Genomic DNA, 23,831 nt, shown 5'->3' with positions numbered 1-23,831 from the left:
TAACTCTCAAGTTGATAACACTTGCTTAAATCCAAGTAACTGACACATGAACCTGTTTTACAGCAACTCTACAGAGTGATCTTAACTCTTACCAGACATCAGATGCCCCTTTTCCACCGAGGCAGTTTGAGTGCAAGTTCTGAGCCAGAGCCTAATTTAGAACCAGTTCTTTCTTTTTCGACAGCCAAAGCACCGGCTCTGAACCAGGAAAAGTGGTTCTTAAGTAGCACCAAAACGTTGCTGGTCTAGACTTAAGAACAGCTTGTGTCAGGAGCTGTGGGCGGGGCTGTGGGCGGGGCTACTGTTACTGTTAGCGCATTTGATAATGTACCTTAAGTATACTAATGTTTAATACACTTTTACTTTACAGCAATATGATCAATTATCAGCACACATGATAGTTGGTAGCTACATGCTAAGGCTAACTTTTTTTCTGTGTTAATGATAAAATAACGTTATGTACTTTCTTGATTACAACCTCCGTTTATACAGATTACATGGAGCTGCACGTACACGTTGGATTCGCCGCGTTTTGATGCTAATGTAGGTTCACAAACCCATGAGCATTAACAGTAAAGTAACATCCGCCATTGTTGATGTGTTTGTGTTTGCCGCTGCTGCGCTAACGTTGCTGGGAAACGTGACACGTATACAATAACGTCATACTCCGCACTGTGACGGCTCTCTAACCGATGGAAAGGCAAACCGGTTCTTAGAAGGTTCGCCAATGGAACCAACTTTGAACCAGCACCAGCACTAGCTCTGAACCAGCACCCGGTTCTTTTTGGTGGAAAAGGGGTAAGAGTGTCTGAGGGTCTGAATACTGATGTACACTTATATCAACTTGTTAAATAGCTAACTATACTGATGGCTGTAAAAACATCCATCCTTCATTACAGTTATAAACAAAGACGAACACAGAGGTGTCTGTGATTTACTATAAATACACAAAGTCCTCATGCTTGTGCAGACGTGTGTTTAAGTACAGTATAAGCTTATATTGTAATGTATAGGTGTTGGCATGAGGTCTTGGTTGTTTTTCTTGCTGACATCACGTCATAATTTCTTTAACACACACACACACACACACACACACACACATCCTACCTGTCTCCGCCATGCGAGAACTGAATGCTGTCGACTTTATCCTGCAGAAAGGTGATAAAAGCGTGAAGAGAATGCGATATTCGTGAGTAATAAAATGTTCATGACTTCATTTCAACTATACATACACACACACACTCACAGTGTGCGACTCCAGCTCAGCTATCTTCTCTGGCTGATCTCCACCAAAGTAGTAAACTCTGATAATGTGATCAGTGCTGCCTGTGGCCAAAAACATCCCACCTGAAACACAGCAGTTATCACTAGATTTAGATTACCTTATACTATAGCACGTTACATTTAATCCGTTAATCGCCACTTTAATACTAAGCAACATAAAAGTGAAGCAGAATTCAATCCAAGCATGAAGCTGAGTAGCAGAAGGTCAATCAATGGCTAATATAATTAAAGGTGGGGTCTCCGTTCTTTGAGAAATGCTTCAGAAAACTGTGTCGGGCCGACAAACAAAACAAATACAAAACTAACGTGTGGCCAATGAGCAGAAAGGGACGTGTTAATATAGGATCAGCTTTCCAGCGCTGGAGAGAACTGAAGGAGCAGGAAGTTGGTCACATATTCACAGGTTGGAGTTTCCCGAGTCAATAACTCCTGAGCTAAACGCTGTTACTACACAAATAACACCTCTTTTCTATCGTAGTAATGTAGAGACGCAGCTACAACCGTGTTTTGTGTAGTAACAGTGTTTAGATCAGGAGTTATTGACTGGGGAAACTCCAATCTGTGAATATGCCGGTAATTTTACTTAAATTAGAGAGGCAAGTCGCTTTTTTCTTCTCGATAGGTGAGTAACGTTGGTTTTGCTTTGTTACACAGAACTAATATATGTCTTTGTCCTTTACATGATTATGCTTGTGTGTAATTTTTGTTTGTTTGTTTATCTGCAATCGTATTGTTCTTCCCTTCAGCTATGATAAAGACTCATTTCTTTCCATTAGTTGCCTGGTTACGTATGTATGTGTGGGCGGAGCTATCAATACAGGGGTGGGACCAATTTGGGTTGGGGCGTGTTTGTTTTGGTGATTTAAAAAGTCAACATTGGCTTTCAAACAACGGAGACCGCACCTTTAACTCACCACCTTCAGGTCACTAGAGTTTTAGATAAATATACACATAACTGTCTAATGTCTAACTCACTGTCTAATACAACAACTTTACTTATACAGAGAAAGTCATGTTTAAGCCTGTATCTGGTGTTGAGTATACAGTAAACATGTCCAGGGAATTTCACAATCTCTGTTACAAAAATTCTATTTCAAGCAACTTGCCCTCAGAAATCTGGTTAAGACTAGAAAGATGCATTAGGAATGAAATCCTAAAAACAAAAGTTATACCACTAGGAGGTTTTTTTACTATCACATGGGTGTGAGTGATTGGTCAGATATGAAGCCTGAAGGATGAAAAAAAAAACTTTATTCATAGTGTTTGTTTGTTCATCCTTAGTAACTGCCTGGTCTGGATCTTGCTAGTTTAACTGATTCTAAACCAAACACATTCCAGACACTATTACTAATGGTCCTGAATCAGGTGTACTAAATAGTTACAACAATGTCACTGTGTTAATAACATATAATAATAATAATAATAATAATAATAATAATAATAATAATATATATAATAATATATATAATAATATAATATAATGAACAGCTCTAATTTCCACCTGTAAATGAAATGAAATTAATTCATTCATTTTATAAACCTCTTGTCAATGAAACTTTTCAAAACAAAAAAATATTTGTATACATTATTGTAAGTCTATATTTAGTTTAAGCTTAACATTGCCAAACTGATCCTTTAATGTTCAGTAAGGCCCAAAGAGGCATACATGTGATTTTGGGCTTTATAGATTTGACTTTGGTTAGTTTTCTGTATTCTATTGTTTTGTATGAAATGCTGCATTTATATGGATCATGGGTGAGATCACATCATGTTATAGATGTCTGTCAGTGGGACAGGGAAGGGCAGAAGGAAGGGCAGAAGGAAGGGCAGAATGACTGTGGTTCTGGCCTACCTGCGCTGAATGATGAGCAGATCATCTGCACACCTGGTCTGGGCCGTTCTGTGAATTTGCTGGGTCGTAGCCTGCATAGGTGTGTAAACGCACACTGTTACATGATGACATTACATGAGAATGAGAATGAAAATTAGGAGTGTGTCTGAGTGAATGAACCAGACACGTGTGGGTCAGGTACATGTTGAGGAAGTGAGTAAACAACACTCACCCAAATTTTAGCGTCCGTGCGTCCCACTGCCAGAAGCAGATTGTTCCATCCGCGCCGGTGGAGGACAGAAACCTCTTATTACCGCTGCAAAGAGGAGAGAACTACACACACACACACACACACAAACAAAAAAATATGTGTATGCATGGTAGGACTGGGCGATATGATATTATTGGTTATATAATATCAATATCATGAAAAGTGTGTGTGTGTATGTATGTGTGTGTATGTTTGAGTGTGTGTGTGTGTGTGTGTGTGTTTGTGTATGTGTGTGCGTGTGTGTATGTGTGTGTGTGTGTATTTGTGTGTTTATGTGTGTGTGTGTATGTGTGTCTGTGTGTGTGTATGTGTGTTTATATGTTTATGTGTGTGTGTATGTGTGTATGTGTGTGTGTATGTGTGTTTATATGTTTATGTGTGTGTGTATGTGTGTGTGTGTATGTGTGTGTTTATGTGTGTGTGTGTATGTATGTGTATGTTTGAGTGTGTGTGTTTGTGTATGTGTGTGCGTGTGTGTATGCGTGTGTTTATGTGTGTGTGTGTGTGTGTGTGTGTGTATGTGTGTGTGTGTATGTGTGTGTGTGTATGTGTGTCTGTATGTGTGTTTATATGTTTATGTGTGTGTATGTGTGTGTGTGTATGTGTGTGTATGTGTGTGTATGTGTGTGTTTATGTGTGTGTGTTTATGTGTATATGTGTGTATGTGTGTGTGTGTATGTGTGTGTGTGTATGTGTGTGTATGTGTGTGTATGTGTGTGTTTATGTGTGTGTGTTTATGTGTGTGTGTTTATGTGTATATGTGTGTATGTGTGTGTGTATGTGTGTCTGTATGTGTGTTTATATGTTTATGTGTGTGTGTATGTGTGTGTGTGTATGTATTTGTGTGTGTGTGTATGTGTGTGTTTGATGTAGTGTACATACCTGTAGTGATGTTATAGAGGCTGCGTGTCCCTCTAGCACAGCCAGTGGAGCACACGTCTGTAGACACCACACTCTGATCATCTTATCACAGCTTCCAGCTGCTAGCAGTGTGTTCTCATAGTTCACCGCCATGTCTGAGATTTCTGCAGCGTGACCCCTCAGTGTGGCTAACAATCTCCCATCATCCGTGGCCCAAATCTTCACCAGACAGTCATCTGATCCCTACAAGAGAATATAAACCAGTTTAGAAATGCAATGGCCAGAACAAATCACACTGCGTTTTAAATGAATCTCCACCAACGTCCACGCCTTGGGAGTTATTGATGATTATGACATTTTGAATGACAATCGACAAACAAATATCAATTATGGATTATTGGTGTTGAGTACATTTCTATAAGAGCAGCTCAGACAGCAGAGCAGGGTGAGAAAAGAGTTGTTAACCTCATTGTGGAGACATTGTGTGAGATTGAATTCCAACCCTGTGTGACTGCGAGTCCAAGAGAGTAAGAATCAGTCTACTCTCTGGGTGGGAGGGATTGCACATTGTCTCCCCTGTCAATCACAGCAACACCAGCCAATTGTTTGCTGGAGGAACGTTTCGCTAGTGAGAGGGTGGGACATGGCAAGACCAAATCAGTTTTAATTAAAGGTGGGGTCTCCGTTGTTTGAGAAATGCTTCAGAAAACTGTGTCGGGCCGACAAACAAAACAAAAACAACACTAACGTGTAGCCAATGAGCAGAAAGGGGCGTGTCTTGTCAATATGTGGCAGGAGAGAGTGTTCAGTGCGCATGTGTGACATTAGCAGAAAGCGGTTTTAACATTAACATGGAGGATAAAAACAAAGAAAGAAAGCGAAGAAAGGCTTACGATAAGGTAAGAAGTAGGACGTGTTAATATAGGATCAGCTTTCCAGTGCTGGAGAGAACTGAACGTCTTCCGCGTGAAACGGAGCTAAACCTTTCACGGTACAACACACAGTACTACAAAAACACATTTGTATTACCATAGTGTTACTCATTGTGTTCATTTATTGATAAAAAATATACCCTCGGTCAGCTGCCCCAGCAGTTTCCGCCATAATACTTGTCTGGGTTATACTTGGGTTATACTTGTCTGGTGTATGTGGGGGCGGAGCTATCAAAACAAGGGGGGACCCATTTGGGTTAGGGGCGTGTTTGTTTTAGTGATTTCAAATGTCAACACTGGCTTTCAAACAACAGAGACCCCACCTTTAAGATTGAGATTTAATGTTAATATTAAAAGCTAAAAACATTCAAATTTAAACTGATCCAAAAAAAGATATGACATTCTTTCATTTAAAAATACTGGTAATAAATATGCAACTTTGTTTGGTATAACACTGTGTATCAGGCCACGTTACACCACCCTGTCACCCTGACACCATGTTTAGCTCTTAACATATACTGTGTGTTACTGTGAAACACATATACTGTGTGTTACTGTGAAACACATATACTGTGTGTTACTGTGAAACACATATACTGTGTGTTACTGTGAAACACATATACCGTGTGTTACTGTGAAACACATATACTGTGTGTTACTGTGAAACACATATACTGTGTGTTACTGTGAAACACATATACCGTGTGTTACTGTGAAACACATATACTGTGTGTTACTGTGAAACACATATACCGTGTGTTACTGTGAAACACATATACCGTGTGTTACTGTGAAACACATATACCGTGTGTTACTGTGAAACACATATACTGTGTGTTACTGTGAAACACATATACTGTGTGTTACTGTGAAACACATATACCGTGTGTTACTGTGAAACACATATACCGTGTGTTACTGTGAAACACATATACTGTGTGTTACTGTGAAACACATATACTGTGTGTTACTGTGAAACACATATACCGTGTGTTACTGTGAAACACATATACTGTGTGTTACTGTGAAACACATATACTGTGTGTTACTGTGAAACACATATACCGTGTGTTACTGTGAAACACATATACCGTGTGTTACTGTGAAACACATATACTGTGTGTTACTGTGAAACACATATACTGTGTGTTACTGTGAAACACATATACTGTGTGTTACTGTGAAACACATATACCGTGTGTTACTGTGAAACACATATACTGTGTGTTACTGTGAAACACATATACTGTGTGTTACTGTGAAACACATATACTGTGTGTTACTGTGAAACACATATACTGTGTGTTACTGTGAAACACATATACTGTGTGTTACTGTGAAACACATATACTGTGTTACTTTTTTCTACCTTTGTCAACTTTGACAAAACGTTGCTTTAGTGCAAAGCAGTTTTTCATCCAGATTAACATGATTAATGAAAACTATTTTATTTGATCAGAAATCACAACTTCTTGCCTTCCAGGTTCAACTTCTTTTTTATTTGACTTTTTTTTTCAGTTCTTTTTTGAACTCGTAGAAAGCAGTGCAGAAGCGAACGCATCAATTAACCGCTGTGGATTGTACAACTTCAAATGACGTAATGGGTATGAACAATCATTTCCCATGACGGTGTGCAAAACAGCTTACAAAGGAGAAACATTCCAGCAGCTTTTCCTCATTTAAAAAAAAAAAAACAAAAACACTGAAACAATATCATCAAAAATCCAACACACGACATGTGCTACGCCTTCGCGATCGTGAAAAAAAAAAAACATTGACACGTTCGTGAAACTGTAAATCTAGTCTGATAGTCCATGCTTTAAATGCATGGCGTGTTAGGAGTTACAGCGCTATCCGCGAGAGACGAGGGGCCAGGCGCATTCCCGAGGACGCATGTTACACACAGGCTGAATGCCAATGTCGCACTCGCTTACAGCTCTACGAGATGAAGGAGACGATGATGATGATCCTGTTCTTGCTTTGCTTTAAGAGCCACAAAAGAAACACTTCTCCAAGACGCACACAGAAAAGACACACCCCCCTAAAATGCTCGCGCACACACACACACACACACACACACACACACACACACACACACACACTCACAGAGCAAGCATCAGGAGAGCGAAGGAGAAGGAGATTGAAGTAGAGGGAAGGCGAGAAGGGAGGGAGATGTGGGTGGGTGTAATCTTTGCAGTTCAGCCATTTTTGGTTATTTAAAAACTATTGCAGGAGAAAATGGAACCCGAGAGCTTGCGGTCGAGAAACGGACGTGAGTAAGAACGCGTGTTCAGAAACAGAACAAACACGTGACAAGGTGAAAGGTTATACTATACACGGTGCTGCTCAGGGTGAAGCAACATTGCAGGCAGCAGATATCCACACACACACACACTACACAGCTCATGTCAGAATATCAGTTTGGGTAAACATGAATTAGATACGTTTACAAAAGCGTCTGGGTTCAATTCTGATTCATCTGAAGGAAGTGATTCATTTTCTGTAGCTGCAGCTCTGACTATGTGATACTTCTAATACGCTATTGTTTCTATGGTAACGGATAATTCACAGGGACGATCCGTAAAAACCAAGGTTAATAAGAAATGGATGCGTATAGCTGATGAGTGATAACAGGAACGAACAGAAAAAGTATTTTGTGGGGTTTGCTTGTTAAAATAAAACATAATCGTTGACAATTTCTTATACAATAAGTTGTATAAAAGACAAACGAGTTCATGAGCACTGTTCTTGACGTATGGATGGAAAAAAACATCATAAAGAATCCACCACGAGCCGTCCGAGCAGTTTCCGATCCGCCGACCGGACACCTCTCTGGAAATGTACTGTAGGGATAAACGCCTTTCTTCCGAAAGACGTTCCCTCGGTTTTGATTGGATGATGGTGGTATAGAACAAATAAGTGCATGTAACAATATTCCCTCTGCGATGCAAATCATATCACGTTTACCGGCTCCCTGTGCCAGTTAATGCGCTCAAATGTTCTACAAATATCAACCGGCAGCACTGCTATTTCATTTGAACTGCTCTCTCAGCTGCAGTTATCTGACATGATCCTGTTATTAGCATGCGAACCTGGAACATGATTAGCACAGAAGCACAATGTGATAATTAAAGTTGTCGAGATTTTAAAAAGGCAAGACTGCTGCCTAGTAAAAAAGTAATCAGGGACGTGTCGGACTCTCATACTGTTCTCTTAGACTATTCTGGGAACTTTGGGCCTGAAGCGGGAATACACCCTGGAAAGGACACCGGTCCATCACGCGTTCACAAATAGCAAGAAGTCTCTAGTCCAAATACCGACATGTTTTTGTTAGGTGGGAGGAAACCAGAGAACCCATGAACCCACTCGGATATCAGCAACACCGTACAGACAGTAACCCGAACCGTGTACCCTGGAGCTGTGAAGCAGCAAAGCTACCCGCTGTGTAAAAGGCAGTCAGGAAGCCCTGACCGACTCAATCATAACCACTGAAGGACGCCTCGGAAATATTCACACGTTCCTTCGCCGCCGTGGATGAACGTAAAGCCAAAATGAAGCAAAGCGGATGGATACGAGATTTCGACTCTGTGTCGGATCGCTAGATCAGGATTTCTGGGATCAGGGTTCCCTCATCAAGATCCAACACACACTCACCTCCGTCTCATCGTCTACTGAGAAACACGGGAGCGTCGTGTCTTCTCAGGAACGGACGAATCACACTCAGGACAAACAGATTATATTTGCAGACTTTGTAATTCAAAGGCAGACAATTTGGACCAGAAAAAAAAAAAAAAAAGTCTTTCACAAAAGGTAAGTTGGTGGGTCACTTCACAGCGATGCTATGCCTATATCACAATCTACTCGTTCTGAATCATGAACCGTTTGAGGTAAAACATAATAAAAATAATAACGGTTTATTTACGTAGCACCTTTCTACAGCTCAATGACACTTTATATACCGAGCAAACAGACACAGGGAAGAACTGTAATAAACAAGCAACAGACAATAAACAAAAATATCAATGGAAACGAAACGGATCGATACGGACAGTCAAGAACAAAACGAAATCAGAGGCATAAACAAAGACAAACAAAAGAGGATCGCTACAGGTGTTTATGTGGTTAGGGAGAGAGATAACGTGCTAAAAAAATATAGGTGTTTTAAGTTGTGATTTAAAAGTCGTAATATTTCAGAGTTTCTCATGGAGTAAATTCCAAAGTTTTGGAGCAATGACAGCAAACGACGTTAATTAACATGCACGTATGACAGCCGAGCTTTTTCTAAACCAGGAACATGCAGGTGCGGTATGTGAAGAACCCGACCATATAACGCCTTTACAGGGTTCCCACTCTTTTTCAGAGATCATTTTCCAGGACTTTTCCAGGACATTTCAAATTTAGCAAAAAAAGACAAGGCTCACAGATTCACGGCCTAAAGTAATATGTCCTTCTCTCCAGAAGTCTTAAAAACAACATACACTTTATGGCTATTACTTAACTATACTTTTAAAGACAATTTGTCATGTGAATGAAATTTCAACATTTATAAAATAAAAAGACCGCACATATTAACACCCTCTCCTTTCTCAGGCCAGCGCCGTCATGCATGCTTTAGTTTGCTGTGCATTCCCCTTGCACATGATATTCAGATTAACAAGGTTAATATAACCTGCTTACCCGTCACCATTTGCTGAAAACATTTGAGCACTTAAACCATTCCTAGCGCCTGAAACCGCCAACACAAGACAGCGTCACCCAGCGAGATTAAACAGCATAACAAAAAACTCGTCAAAACTCAGCGTCCCTGAACAGAGCGCTTTCTGTTACTAACGTTAATTGTTTCGACCGGTTGTAAACTGTTCTTTGAATGATCAAGAACATTTAAAAATAATAATTTTCCAGGACAGCAAGATTTTTTCCAGGACAATTTATGTTTTCTCTCATTTTCCATGTGTTTTCCAGGACGCGTGGGAACCCTGCTTTATTATAAGTAACAGTCGACCACCGAGGTTGAACATACGAAGGCAAAATCGAGACGATATCCAGACTTGATATACATTGAACTAGTTTGCCATACGTTTAAATATATTACCTTAGTATTACTTTTTGAATCTGGATAGTTAGATTTCCAGCCAATCAAAACATGGGCTTGAGAAGAACACTGGAGCTTTTACATGGACCGGAAAGTCCATTTAACTTAAAGAGTAGAATCAGTACTTAAAATATCTGTGTTCCAAATGACATGTCAGTTCTTGAGAAATACAAGACAAATGAAAAATATATCTTCGGAGGTTTCCTGTAGCTTTATAGTTCAACAGAAATAATGATACAAAATTCATACGTAATTCCAGAGAATTCCTAATGTCAGTCTAGCCGAAAGCAAAGGAAACTTGGAACTCTAAACTGGGAACTTCTCAGGAAGTTCTTCAGCTACGAGTTCCGCCGAGCTCATCGTATCGACACGGCCGCTCACAGCATCGCCGCGAAAAACAAGCACCTTTTCTGACTAAATGAGTTTTTCTGTTTATTCTAATATTTGTTTAATATCAAACAACATTTTTGTTTATTAACCCCAGAGCGTTAGCTTGTACAGTTTGATGTTTTGAGGCTGTAAATAAACATGGCTCTTTACAGGTAGCGGGCTAGACAAATCAAAATGGCAAACTGAATGTAGTAGAACTTTCACTTCATTGCAGATACAGATACAAGGTGATTTTACTGCCCCAGTTACACCACCGGACAATCAATAACCACTTGAAAGCTTGTGTTAAACTGGATCGAGAGACAAAAGGTGATCGTAACCACCAAGAGCAAAAGTGACTGCAGAAAATCCGCCTGTTGGCGTCTTCGTACCCGACGAACGTTTCGTATCCGTCATAGAGGACGAAAAGACGACCGGCAGAAACATCCAAAGATGCGAATGGATGGAAGCCAGAAAAATGGCAGCTTGTGAGATTCCAAATGTCGGACAAATATAAAAGCTACGTGTCTTCAAGAAGAAGGTAATAACGTTGTATTAACGTTGTGAAGGTTAATGTTTGGACAACAAACTGTACTATATTCTGTACTGGCTCAATTACCTTCCTGTCCTTGGTCCAGTTAAACATTTGTGGTTGGAAAATATGAAGTGAGTCAAACGCACACACACACACACACACACAAACACACACACGACTGGAAGAAATCCAGAGCAATCTGGATATGATGTAGCTAATTTCCTTTTAGAAATTCCGTAATCAAACGGAGTGCCACACTACAGACCGTGCGACAGAGAGAGACGCACGGCACAGTGCAGACGGCTGGGTGAGAAAATATGCAAATCAATAAATAACCCAGTTTCCTCACATCTCCTTTATATCAGTTTTGCACACACACACACACACACACACACACACACACACACACACACACACACACACACACATGCACACACACACACAAACACACATACTCACATACACACACACACACATACACACACTCACACACACACATACACACACACACACACACACATACACACACACTCACATATACACATACACACATACACACACACATACACACACACTTACTGTGAAGATGCGGCGGCCCGTCCGGTCAAAGGCGACGCAATACACCGAGGACAGATGTCCCAGAATCCTCTTGTGCATCTTCATGTGTGAGTAAACAGCTGTGGGGACAAGCTGACCCAAACGATATGAACCATTCAGCTTCCGGCTGTAAGCTGTCTCCACTACACACACACACACACACATACACACACACACACACAGAAACAGATGGCTAAAATGATAATCACAAGTATTTATCTATATTGTAAAGCCAAATTAGGAACAAAACGATTTGATTGCACTTTTTTCCGATCGTCAGAAATCGGCTTTTATTTTAATTGGAGATTATAAACATGTATACGCTTCAGAAAAAAAGCTCATTTGTCATAATTAAGTGTACCTATTAAATGCTAATTATAAACACAATGACATCTGAAATATATAAATAAACCACTTCAGTATGCAATGAATGGAGAGCTTCTCATTTATATCTAGAATTACGCAGGTCCAAAATACTTGCACCAGTATTGCAATGATAAAGTTTCATTCATTAAAGTAGAAAAAAAATGCAATCAAATATTAAAATATTGTTAATTGGCAGGTGGTGTGAGGCAGCCCCGTGTCACCAGCCCTAAGGTGATTATAATCCTAGAAATGCACGTTAAGTGTCTTTTACAGCACTGTCACAAATTTCTATAATTTCCGAATTAATCAAAAAATAGTGCGTCAATTTTTTTTTATCTGTTTAGAGATACATTTAATGTTGCTGAAAGTCCGTGACACTAGTTAGTTCTTACTGGGGATGTGATAGCTCAGTGGTTAAGGTGTTGGCTTACAGGTAAGAAGGTTGTGAGTTCAAACCAAGCTGCCAATGCTGGGCCCCCTGAGCAAGGCCCTTAACCAATTAGTTGTATAAACAGAGATAAAAATGCTTGTCACTCTGAGTAAACTTACATCATAGCAGCTGTAAACAGTTGTTCCTGCTCATTTTCTTTTTTTTTTTGCTTTCTTGAAGTTAAGACCAAAAAAAAAAAAACCACGCAGCTTGAGAATCCTGTCCTAAAGATTCCTGTGTCTAAATGACTTAAAGGTAAATTTCCAGCTTTTCCCACTGAGCTGACATTGGAGACTCCTTCCAATTCAGAAAAGACATTCATATAAAAAATGCTTTATTAAAATAAACACATTTTTTGATCGCTTTGTGCTTCGAACAAATCCTTGTGTTAGCTCTTACTATGGAAACAATTACATCTAGAGCAGCGGTGTTCAACCAGTCAGAGACCAAGAGCCACATTTTTTACTGTGTAACCGCAAAGAGCCACATCATACACATGGGCACACGTGAACATCACCTTTTTTTTCCTGCCTTTTTGAGAGCAAACTTGACACAAATTGTTTACTCAAATGAACTTGCTCCTACTGGGAACCTTTGAGGTATTTTCATCCCACTCACATGCGCGTTTGACGAAAATACCGTATTGAACTGAAGCGAAGCGAACACGCACAATATAAAAGACACAAATACAAACTTCGATATGAACGTAAGAGCCGCATGAAAACGGGCAAAGAGCCGCATGCGGCTCGGGAGCCGCGGGTTGGCCGCCGCTGATCTAGAGCATTAATATAAACCTTGCAACTGACGACGACTGACAGAGCTGCTGGTGTAGAAAATCAATCAACAGCTTCTGACCAGAAAACAACACTGTATAATAAACAGTAGTACGGACAAAGCTCAAAAAGCGACATATCTTACAGGCATATTTTCATGTTGATATTCACTGAATGATACAATTAACACAATTACATGGGAGGTTTCCCGAGCGTTCCCACCACTGAGTCTGTGTTACTTGATAGGGACATGTGTGAACATTAAGAACGGCCTGGCGAGCTTTGTCGAGAGAATATTTCTGAATAAAAAAAAAAAAAAAAGCTTCAAACAAATAACAAAAGTCCACTGTTTTGACCGTTTTGTTGATTACGCAACATTTTGTGAAGAAACGATGCCAGACAGCGTTCAGCGAATCACAGTGAAATCTGTGTGTATTTGGAGGTGACAAACTCTCCTGTGATTGAGCAGTGGATGAAAGAGATACTCAGACTTCTCTACTCTGAACACAGAATCACATTGCACATCCTGTTTAGAACTTTACTTTCATTATTAACCGCTCATTTCAGTTCAGTGTTTTGCTCCAGACAATATCCCATTATCGCAAAGCTTCATTAGGAATTAAAGGGGGAAGCAGGAGCCCAGTGGTTGGATCACTGCTTAGAAGGTCATTAGATTGAATCCCAGGTACTCCTGGGCTCCTGAACAAGGCCCTTAATCCTTAGTTGCTCAGCGTATAAACGAGATAAATGTAAGTTCAATTCAATTCAATTCAAGTTTATTTGTCTAGCGCTTTTTACAATTGACATTGTCTCAAAGCAGCTTTACAGAACATAAACATAGAACAAAAGGTTATTATAAAGAATAATATAAAGATTAATAGAATACAAAATTCAAGATTAATATTAGATAGATTTAGTTCACAATGTGTGTGTATTTATCCCCTATGAGCAAGTCTGAGGTGACTCAGGCAGCAGTGGCAAGGAAAAACTCCCTTAAAAACCAGACTCAAAGGGGAACCTCATCCTCATATGGGTGACACTGGAGGGTGTGATTATAAATATACAGTCTGATAAATGTTGTATAGATGCAAAAGATCACATGGAGTCTGGATAAAGATGTCTTCCAAATGTCATAAATGGAATTCACACCCACTTGACAACATCCACTAACCCTCAAGGGTAAAGGTTAATTCACGGTTCCACTAACACACATCTGTTCAAACTATCTCCGCCCTCTTCCACATATAAAAAGCTCTCCGATCCCGTAATCGATTAACGTCACTTAAATGCCATCCTACCGTGTCGTACTGTAAAAACTCACAAGCTCCTGATTACTTTCTCTTGTGCCACTCAGGAGCCCAGTTGTTAAAAATAAACATTAAGTTGACCTGCTATTTAAGGGCCAATATGTACATTTTTAGGGCCTCCTGCCTGTAAGACTAATCACAGCTGCAATAAAAAACTCCAGCAAGGCTCGTATTTTCTCTTCGACTGACCTCACGCCCTCTACTGAAAATGCTTGTTTTATGGGTTCCCTTTTTAGAGAAAGGGGCTGTGATCCGAGCAGCGCTGTTTTGCCTCGGGATGGAACTCGTTTCATCACGTGAACAAGACCAACTGCATGACAGTATTACAATCTTAAACACGTTACAGACGATGTGATTATTACATATTTATGAACAGCATGTAGATTATTTACAGATCGGTAAATGAAATATAAAGGCGTATAAATATTAAGGAATATAAAGGGTGTGTGAAATCTCTAACTATTTTACTGTGCTATTCACTTAATTAAAAAGGAACGGGATTGTGGAAATCCAGCCCAGATTCTTTATGGTTATTATTCCAGATAATGTTTCACTTGTGACTTAATATGTCTTAGAGATTACAGTTCGTTCTTCAGCTACATCAGAATCTACAGAATTGCACCTTTCTGTATGAATGCTTACTGCAGCCAATAAGAGAAGGCTTACCGATGTTGGGAGGGCTTCCGTAGATGACTGGCGGCTCGGGTGGCCTGCCAGAGTGCAGGGCTGCGAGGGCTGATCCCTTCCATACCACGTGTTTACAACCTGTCAACACACAGACACGCACGACACTGTCAACAAACGCACACATGGCGTGAGAAAGAGCTCCACTGTGATGTGGATGTACAGGCAAAACCCTGTAAGCCGAATCAGCTTCTGCTATTGTTGTTGAGTTACATAAATTATAAAAAAAAAAAAATTTTAAATGCCCATGAATTTTAAACTGCGTTCGCATCCAAAAAACAATCAAACATTACACTAAAACGCAAAGGAATTTAACAAAATAGGCAAGAAATGATAAAAGAAACATGTAAAATACATGTAATCGTTCGCTCGTTCGTTTTTTACAGCTTTCCTTTTTCTCTCCTTCTGTCTCCTTTTGTTTATCCTTTCTTATTTATTTTATTGTTACTTCATTCTATTTGTTTGCAAAATGCATTACTTAAATCTAACAAAACATATAAAAATAATTAACAGTTGAAATAACATTGTTATTACATTTAAAAATAACATTCATGTTAAATTGCATTGCATTAAATGACAGAAAATCAGCCTGCTGATATGTGTGTGTGTGTGTGTGTGTGTGTGTGTGTGTGTGTGTGTGTGTGTGTGTGTGTGTGTGTGTGTGAGAGAAAGAGAAAGAGAGGAGAGAGATAGTGTTTGTGTGTGTGAGAGAGAAAGAGAGATAGTGTGTATGTGTGTGTGTGTTTGTGTGTGTGTGTGGTGTGTGTGTGGTGTGTGTGTGTGTGTGTGTGTGTGTGTGTGTGTGGGCAGGTTTTAGTCTTAGTGAGTACTAAATTTTTCCACAAGGAAAGTACCCGATTGTTTTGACATTTGATCAGTCCCCAGTTTAGGAAAACTAAATGTTTTGTTTTCTTTAAGGGTATTAAAATAAAATGTAACTAAAGAGAAAGCAAACTCACTCTTGTTGGTACGGAGCAGAGATTGCCGCCCCACTCCCAGCAGCGAGTTGACTCCTGGTACGCTGGCAGGAACCTCTCTCTCCAAAAGTGGACCGACTCGCTCACACACCCGCAACAGGTGATCAGGAGAAGTGTGTTTATACAGTTTCACCTACACACACACCAGTACATTACAGACATGCATCTATACCACACGCACAAAGACACTTTATATTATAAATATGTGTAGTAATATAACAGAACTTTAAAACTACATTCTGGTTTGCACCAAAACTTTCGATTAACAAATTAACAATGAACGAAAACGAACACTTATGAATATAAGTTTTATTAATTATTAAAATTATTAAATATTAATTGTATTACTTATTCATTAAGGATCCATATTTATTATTACTTATTCGTATCATTATTCCTATATAAGAAAAAAAACTATATTGTTAGAATTCACGCCATTTATATTACAAGTCAAATACACACACGTGTGTAGAGTCTTGTGACTTTTTAGACATTGTGTGATTCTGAACATCAGGCGATGAAGAAGAACAGAGAGCTCTTTATGAGGTGCTTCGTTTTCCACACTGTTCTTTATCTCCCTGATCAGCAGCCTCTTCCAAAGTCCGCCTACTAATTAGTAAGACTTTAATTGCATTTAGTGGGATCCTATTGGGCGACACGAGACAGTCCCCCCCCCACACACACACACACAGATTAGTGCGCTTGCAATAAAGTAAAAGCTTACAAATAAAAAAACACGTTTGATTTATGTCTTAAACCTGCTTCCGACTGCGTGCCATGAAATAAAATTTGATATAATGACATGCGGACTTAGTCCTGCAGTAATAATAATAATAATAATAATAATAATAATAATAAATTAATAATCATGATAGTAATAATAATACATAAAAACAATAATAGTAATAATAAAATTATAATAGTAATAATAATAACCCTTTAATTCATGACACACGCAAAAAGAATGGTGATAAAAATGATAATCGAGGCGTGTAACCATAAACATAATAATAACGACACCGAGTCGGTTACTGCACTGATTATGTTTTTATTATTACTGTCTAATATGAACTTATTTTATTTGCTATTAGTATAAGTAGCATTAACAGTAATAGTACTAAAAAACGCCATTAAGTGATGGTGATGATGTTGAACATTATTATTATTACTGAATTATTAGGCTATTTTGTAGTAATTAGAATAGTTTATTACCGCTGTTGAGTTATAATCCTTATAAGTAGTAGTAATAGTATTATTATTATTATTGGTGTTATTATTATTATTATTGGTGTTATTATTATTATTGGTGTTATTATTATTATTATTGGTGTTATTATTATTATTGGTGTTATTATTATTATTATTATTATTATTAATGTTATTATTATTGCATGCTGTAGTTTGAAAATCGTTTCTAATATTAGATTCAATGTCGTCCAAAAAAAAGGGAGGAAAAAAAACAGAGTGATGGCGCCAACACCAGGTGGTTTAATGGCCGAGCTGCAAAAATCTCACATCTCCCCCGGCCTCTGACTGAAACCTGAGGGTGAAGGCGGCGGCGGCTGCGTGTCCGAGACAACGCCGGAAAAGAGGCGCTTTGAGGCGGTCATGCGAGCTCGCTACAGCCGCAGCCTCCGAGCTCGCGCGCACTCACACACACACTCACACACACACACCCTCCACACACACACGCATACCCAGGACTCTCTGCACCGATCACGCGCACCACCACAGAATAATACTTAAACGACGTGTCAAATAATAGCCCGTTTAGACGTGCGTCCTGTTTAGCCATGTAGTAGTGTGTACGATTTAGGACGGAGCCGCGCGTGCTACAGCGGCGTTGCCTCGGCAACCACAGGCGGCGTTTGATCGTGATGTGTTGACTATGCGGTTCGGGACGCGGCTCATCAACAGACGCGGAACAAAACACGCAGAAATTCCGCGTATAAACTCGAGACAAAACGTGTCTAAAACACGGACAGACAACAAGCCGAGCTGTTCGTTACGTAACCGGTATTGTGTAGAGGAGGCGGTGGCTACAACCGGGGGGTTGGATCGCAACACTAAACTTTTGTTTTCTTTAAATTTAATTTTCCATCACGGATCAAAACGCACTTTTTTTGTGTGTAAAACCTTCCTCACCACGTCACGATGAAACAAATCCGTCGACCCGAACAATTATAAACATCCTAATTAACCCTATGGTCGATAATGTCAGCGGTCCTGCTTTTACCTTTTTAATTAGAGAAATAAAATTAAAATAAATAAATAAATAAATGAATAAATAAGTAAGTAAGCCCACTTCGACATCCCATCGCTTTTCAATCCGAAAAAAAAAAATAATCAGAAAAAAAATCGAATTCCATGGACTTCCCAGAAATTCCCATTTTCCCCCCTGATTTTTCCTGATTTTTCCCTTGTACTCCTGTCTGTAAGTGAAGAGTAAATAAAACAAATCGTGTGTGTTTTACACTGTCTGTGGTTGTATTGCATGAAGCAGGGCGCCTCCATATCCCGCCCAACACACACACACACACACACACACATACACACACACACACTGGCGCACTCCCTCCCACCACTATCTGTCCTCACATGCAGCTCATGACGTACCTTTATTTCTAACACATTTTCTATAATAACCCTAATACACGGAGCTGCCACTAAAACTCACAGCTCACACCGACTTCAGGGTCACCAGGGATTCGTTTTCTTTCTGGTTTGTGTATGTGGGGGGGATTTTTTTTTACTCCCTTCAGATGTATTTTGGGGGATTTTTTTTCTTCCTGATTTAAAAATTGCGGGAAATTCAATTTCTTCTTTTGCTCTCCAAAAACTTTTTCCCACTTATAGGACGGTGCCTTACCAAATCTTCGTAACTCCCAGGGTGTTCCTTTCCAGTCCAATCTATCCTTTTGGGTAACAGCTGGAAATGGAAAACATTGTTATCCGACTTGAATTCTAGGAAGGTCAAAGAGGTAAGAATTTAATTTTAAATTAAACCCCGAAAAAAACCCCAGGCAGGAATATAAAGGCACCCACACGGCGCAGTACGGATGCAGCGCCGAGGCGCCTTGTGCAGCTTACCTCCTTCTCCTGAACCTCCCGAATCAGGCTCTGAAAAAGACACAAACACGCACAATTGTGTCACGTTTTCTTCCAGGGACGTAGTTAATCATCTTAAATGATAAAATCGCGCACCTCTGCCGAGTCCTGACACGGTCCAGCTTCTAAAAACCGGGCTATTAGGAAGTAGAGTTCTGCGTGAAGGGGGAAGAATAACATATGTAGCTACGTTAGCTTTGAAGAAGGGCGCCTGCGTGTGTGTGTGGACACAAACGTGTAAAATATCTCCCGACGACATGTTTTACGCCTCCTATACTCACCGGATTTTAACTGCGCGGTGTGTTTGCTGTCACCAGCCATGTTTTGGTGTCGGATTGGGGCGAAGGAGAAGGTGTGTGTGGCCGTGCCGCTGGCCGCCCTGTAGTTGTCAGTGTTTGTTCGCCACCACCAGGAAGAGCTGCGCCTCCATTCACCCAACGCACACACAGGGCAAAGTAGATCCGGCTGCCTTCTTCATCCGCCGTGTGCGTGCTCGCGTCAACTAGTCCCTGTGTTTCATTAGCAACATGCTAACATTTCATCCGGATAACGGCTGTCAATTTATACCTTTGGGTTTATTATATATGTATATACCTTGGGCTCGTTAACGTGTATCAACGACTAACGTGTTTAGTTCTCTCTCTCTCTCTCTCTCTCTCTCTCTCTCTCTCTCTCTCTCTCACTGCGCAGGAATACCTAGGCATCGTACGTTTTAGCTACGATGCTAACACGCTAACACGGACGGATTAACGGACATCACGTTACTTCTCCTCAGTCATATTTCTGATATTTCTTCACAGTACATATGTAACGTTATTTCCGACGTTTTAAAAACAAATATTCGTCTCCATTTCCTCTGTCTCAGTGACGGTGACGAGTTAAAGCTGCCATGTTGTCGTGTTGACTAAAAGAACGACTCGATTCGTGTCGAATGTCCATATTCGTGTATCTAGTTATTGTGTTTACGTTCAAGCTCTTCGTGATATACGGATTTATTTATATGGTTTACTCGCTTGATGAATTAGGTATGTGGTTGGAATTTTTGGTCCTCCATTTCTCCTAAACGAACAGGCAGTAAAATGGGGGAAGGGAAGTAAAAACACGGGGGATGTAATGAATTAAAGCTCGTCACTTACACCAATCCAGGTCTAATAGACACAAAACAACATGGACGACTTAGACAAAGACCACAGAGATGTTTTCATACACACATCACACAGCTAATACACAAAGTCTGACCTCAGCACCACACTGTAATCCATATAAACACTACAGTATTACAGTAAACACTAAATTACTGAAATTACATCAATTCCCCCAGTGGTTCACTAATGTCTAATAGCATCAAAATAAAATTGATGTTATTTCAAAGCAGAAAAAATAAATTCCCCAAACGCACAATTTACCTACAAAATCTTTCATCTTGGAGAGAAAATGAAAATAAAAATGCACTCATTCTTACAGTCTTGAATCCACTATTAATTTCTATATTAAATATCTAAACTTGAGTACACAGTATTTTATAATTCAGCATTACACAGCAGGTATTAAATGTTCAGGTGTGTACTGAAGAGGTTTGTAAACTTTTTACAATCTGGGATAAGTGGAAAATAAATCCTTTACACTCCATTCAAACATCATCCACGTAATCCATCGTTCAAACGATTGTCGATTAAATACAGATTTAATGCAGCTAAACAGCTTTTTTTTTTATTCCTGATATTTCCTGTGATTTTAATACCTTATGGTCCAGTTTGACCCTTTTTTTAACAGGTTTTTTATATATATATTTATTGAGGTTTGAATTAAACTCATTCGATTCGATGAGATTAAATAAATCAGCTTAAAGTGTTTTTTTTTTTTTTTTATAAAATCAGTATTAAATGTTAAATGAGTTTATAATGTGTTGTAATTTAAAAAGTAAAAAAAAAAAAAAAAAAATTAAAATAGAGTCCTAAAAACAACTGGTGTAATTTGTAAAGAATTGTTTTTCATACATAGTGTTTAGAGAAGTGTGAGATTTTAAAAAACACCTTTAGTATATTATTTTATTTATTTATTATTATCTATTTATTTATTTATTTATTTTTAAGAAAAAAATAAGTTTGTTTCCATATACACACACACACACACACACATTTGTGAAGTGTAGTGGCATTTTTCATATAAGGCACTTATAACACTGCACTTTTTCATAACGATAACCTCAAAAAACAAGTGAAAAGAAAAGAAGAGTCATTTTCTAACCCAACTCTTTAAATAATCAGACGTTTTATTCCTGAACAGTTCAACTACAGAACATCAAACGTTATAAACATTTTGTACCGTTAGAATCTTCCCCTAGTTTCATCAACTCCTAAACATTTCACCTTTTAATTTAATTTAATTATTTATCTTACAGCATATCATTCAATACAAATAATACAGTAATTGTACAATGTACAACGAGTTTATATCGTTACAGGAGTTAGATTCAATGTGACATTATTTATGACATGTTATTACATATGTTATAAAGCTTTACATAAGTAAATGGTCAGCTTTCTATAATAAATACATTATTCCAGTGTATTAATAGCATGTTGGGCCGTTTCACTTTAACTGAAACAATTAGATTAGTCCCATTAGACTCATGTTATAAATAAATAACAGGATCATCATTTGTGACATCAATTGTTGATTTCTTTACAGGCTGCAGGTCTATCATAGGGCACATTGAACACATGATCAAAAACAAATTCACACACAATTTAGAGACGTTAATCAGAGTACCACGCTTTTGTCTTTGTACTAGAGAAGGAATCCAGAGGAGCTAAGTTATTTGATGATTTCTGAATTATGTGATTCTCCCTCATTGATTGGATAAATAATAATGAACACTATCATGCATGTTGTTATTAATAACTAAGTACAACTTCATATTGAACTAACGCTACACTTATTTATGGATTAGTGCATCGTGCATGTTAAAAACCACTAAATAGTCTCGGAAATGCTCATTTTATATCAGAGGTAAATCAGATAGCAGTTTTATTATACTAATAATAAGAAGAAGAAGAAAAAGAAGAAAAAGAATGGTTATGTCTATGAGCAAAGCTAAAGTGAAAGTATAGAAATATTTGCTCATATTGTGTCTGAAGTGTCAGTTACTCAATAGTAATTTCTTGTTGATAGAACGTCATATAAAAGCAATATAACACTCGCAGTCAATACTGAACATCAGCACGGCTGTGATTACCTGTGATTATCGTAGCCATGCAAACAGCGTGATTACGAGCGTGATTAAATTTAACCTACCTGGAGTTTTCTTCTCAGCAGGAACTGGAGATCGTCTTCAGCTGGTTCGGATCGGAGAGGATGGTGTGGCTTAGCTAGGAATAGAAGATAACGTTGTCGCTCTGAGCGGCTGTGAGATCAAACGTCTCAGCTGGAGATAATAATTTGTAGTTTATATTGTAAGTAGATACGCAGACATGAGGTAAATCTGTGTAACCTGTTCATATACATGGCAAAAACAAGTTTCTGTACTGAGATAAGTTGAGAGATGAAACATCACCGTCTTGGAATACAAGTCTTTATGTATATTATACTGTATTCTGCCAAAATATTATCACTGTGTTAAATCTGACATGTGGAGATACCCGAGAAGTCAAATTAAAGAAATAAATAATGAATTAAAGACCATGTCCTCAGTGTTCTCATATCTATTCATGGCCATGAATACTCAGCAAACACACTTCTTCTGTTTCCTACATACTTTATAAACGACTAACCCGTTTCAGCTAAGAGCCAGTTTTCTTAGAAACGTCTCTCCACAGCTCTGTTACCTCTGCTGTAAAGTTCATTTATGACTTCAAGTGTAATTCTGGTAGTTCAGATGTGTGTGTGTGTGTGTGTATGTGTGTGTGTGTGTGTGCTTGCTGAGTTTCACTCCAGATTTTAGTATTTACTCATTCTTCTGTCTGAGTCACAGTGGGGTTTGTTGGGGGCTGAAGAGATCGAGACAGGACTGTTAGAAGACATGATAACATACAGGAAGCAGTCGAATCATGAGAGAGAGACAGGAAAAGAAAGAGAGAGACAGAGAGAGGGAGAGAAAGAGAGAGGGAGACAGAGAGAGATAGAGAGAGACAGAGAGAGGGAGATAGAGAGAGACAGAGAGCGAGACACGGAAGAGAGAGAGAGACAGAGAGAGAGAGGGAGACAGAGAGAGGGACACAGAAGAGAGAGACAGAGAGAAAGAGAGGGAGAGATAGAGAGAGACGAAGAGAGAGAGAGGGAGACAGAGAGACAGACAGAAGAGAGAGGGAGACAGAGAGACAGAGAGAGATGGTGGTGGTTATTGACCATCTCGTACACATCATGAAAGCTGCATATGTAATAGCTTTGTTCAACCACTGGAGGTCAGAAGCAC

The 23,831-nt window shown here is 39.1% G+C and overlaps 1 protein-coding gene and 1 long non-coding RNA gene across 4 annotated transcripts in view; one reads left to right on the top strand and one right to left on the bottom strand.

Annotated features, from left to right (window-relative positions):
* The window catches only part of phip (pleckstrin homology domain interacting protein), a 48,755-nt gene extending 28,875 nt beyond the window's left edge, over window positions 1-19,880 (bottom strand). For both annotated transcript variants that reach the window (XM_060894533.1, XM_060894534.1), the window contains exons 1-12: window positions 19,699-19,880; window positions 19,514-19,572; window positions 19,400-19,429; window positions 19,179-19,238; window positions 16,292-16,442; window positions 15,315-15,413; window positions 11,755-11,915; window positions 4,269-4,490; window positions 3,348-3,448; window positions 3,137-3,207; window positions 1,247-1,347; window positions 1,108-1,148 (exon numbers count right to left, since the gene is read on the bottom strand). In XM_060894533.1, the coding sequence (XP_060750516.1) occupies window positions 1,108-1,148; window positions 1,247-1,347; window positions 3,137-3,207; window positions 3,348-3,448; window positions 4,269-4,490; window positions 11,755-11,915; window positions 15,315-15,413; window positions 16,292-16,442; window positions 19,179-19,238; window positions 19,400-19,429; window positions 19,514-19,572; window positions 19,699-19,738 (1,136 nt within the window). In that variant the 5' untranslated portion in view covers window positions 19,739-19,880. The remainder of the gene's footprint in view (window positions 1-1,107; window positions 1,149-1,246; window positions 1,348-3,136; window positions 3,208-3,347; window positions 3,449-4,268; window positions 4,491-11,754; window positions 11,916-15,314; window positions 15,414-16,291; window positions 16,443-19,178; window positions 19,239-19,399; window positions 19,430-19,513; window positions 19,573-19,698) is intronic.
* On the top strand, window positions 18,900-23,101 carry LOC132862493 (uncharacterized). Of its 2 annotated transcripts, none has more exons than XR_009650032.1 (3): window positions 18,900-19,037; window positions 19,166-19,290; window positions 22,733-23,101. It is a non-coding gene; the product is annotated as an uncharacterized LOC132862493 (long non-coding RNA). The 2 variants fall into 2 exon arrangements; XR_009650033.1 differs by having other exon boundaries at window positions 18,949-19,031.
* Window positions 23,102-23,831: the final 730 nt, after the last annotated feature.

This window comes from Tachysurus vachellii, chromosome 19 (genome assembly GCF_030014155.1).
Source record: "Tachysurus vachellii isolate PV-2020 chromosome 19, HZAU_Pvac_v1, whole genome shotgun sequence".
Classification (NCBI taxonomy): domain Eukaryota; kingdom Metazoa; phylum Chordata; class Actinopteri; order Siluriformes; family Bagridae; genus Tachysurus; species Tachysurus vachellii.
This window is presented reverse-complemented; position numbering and strand designations above follow the sequence as displayed.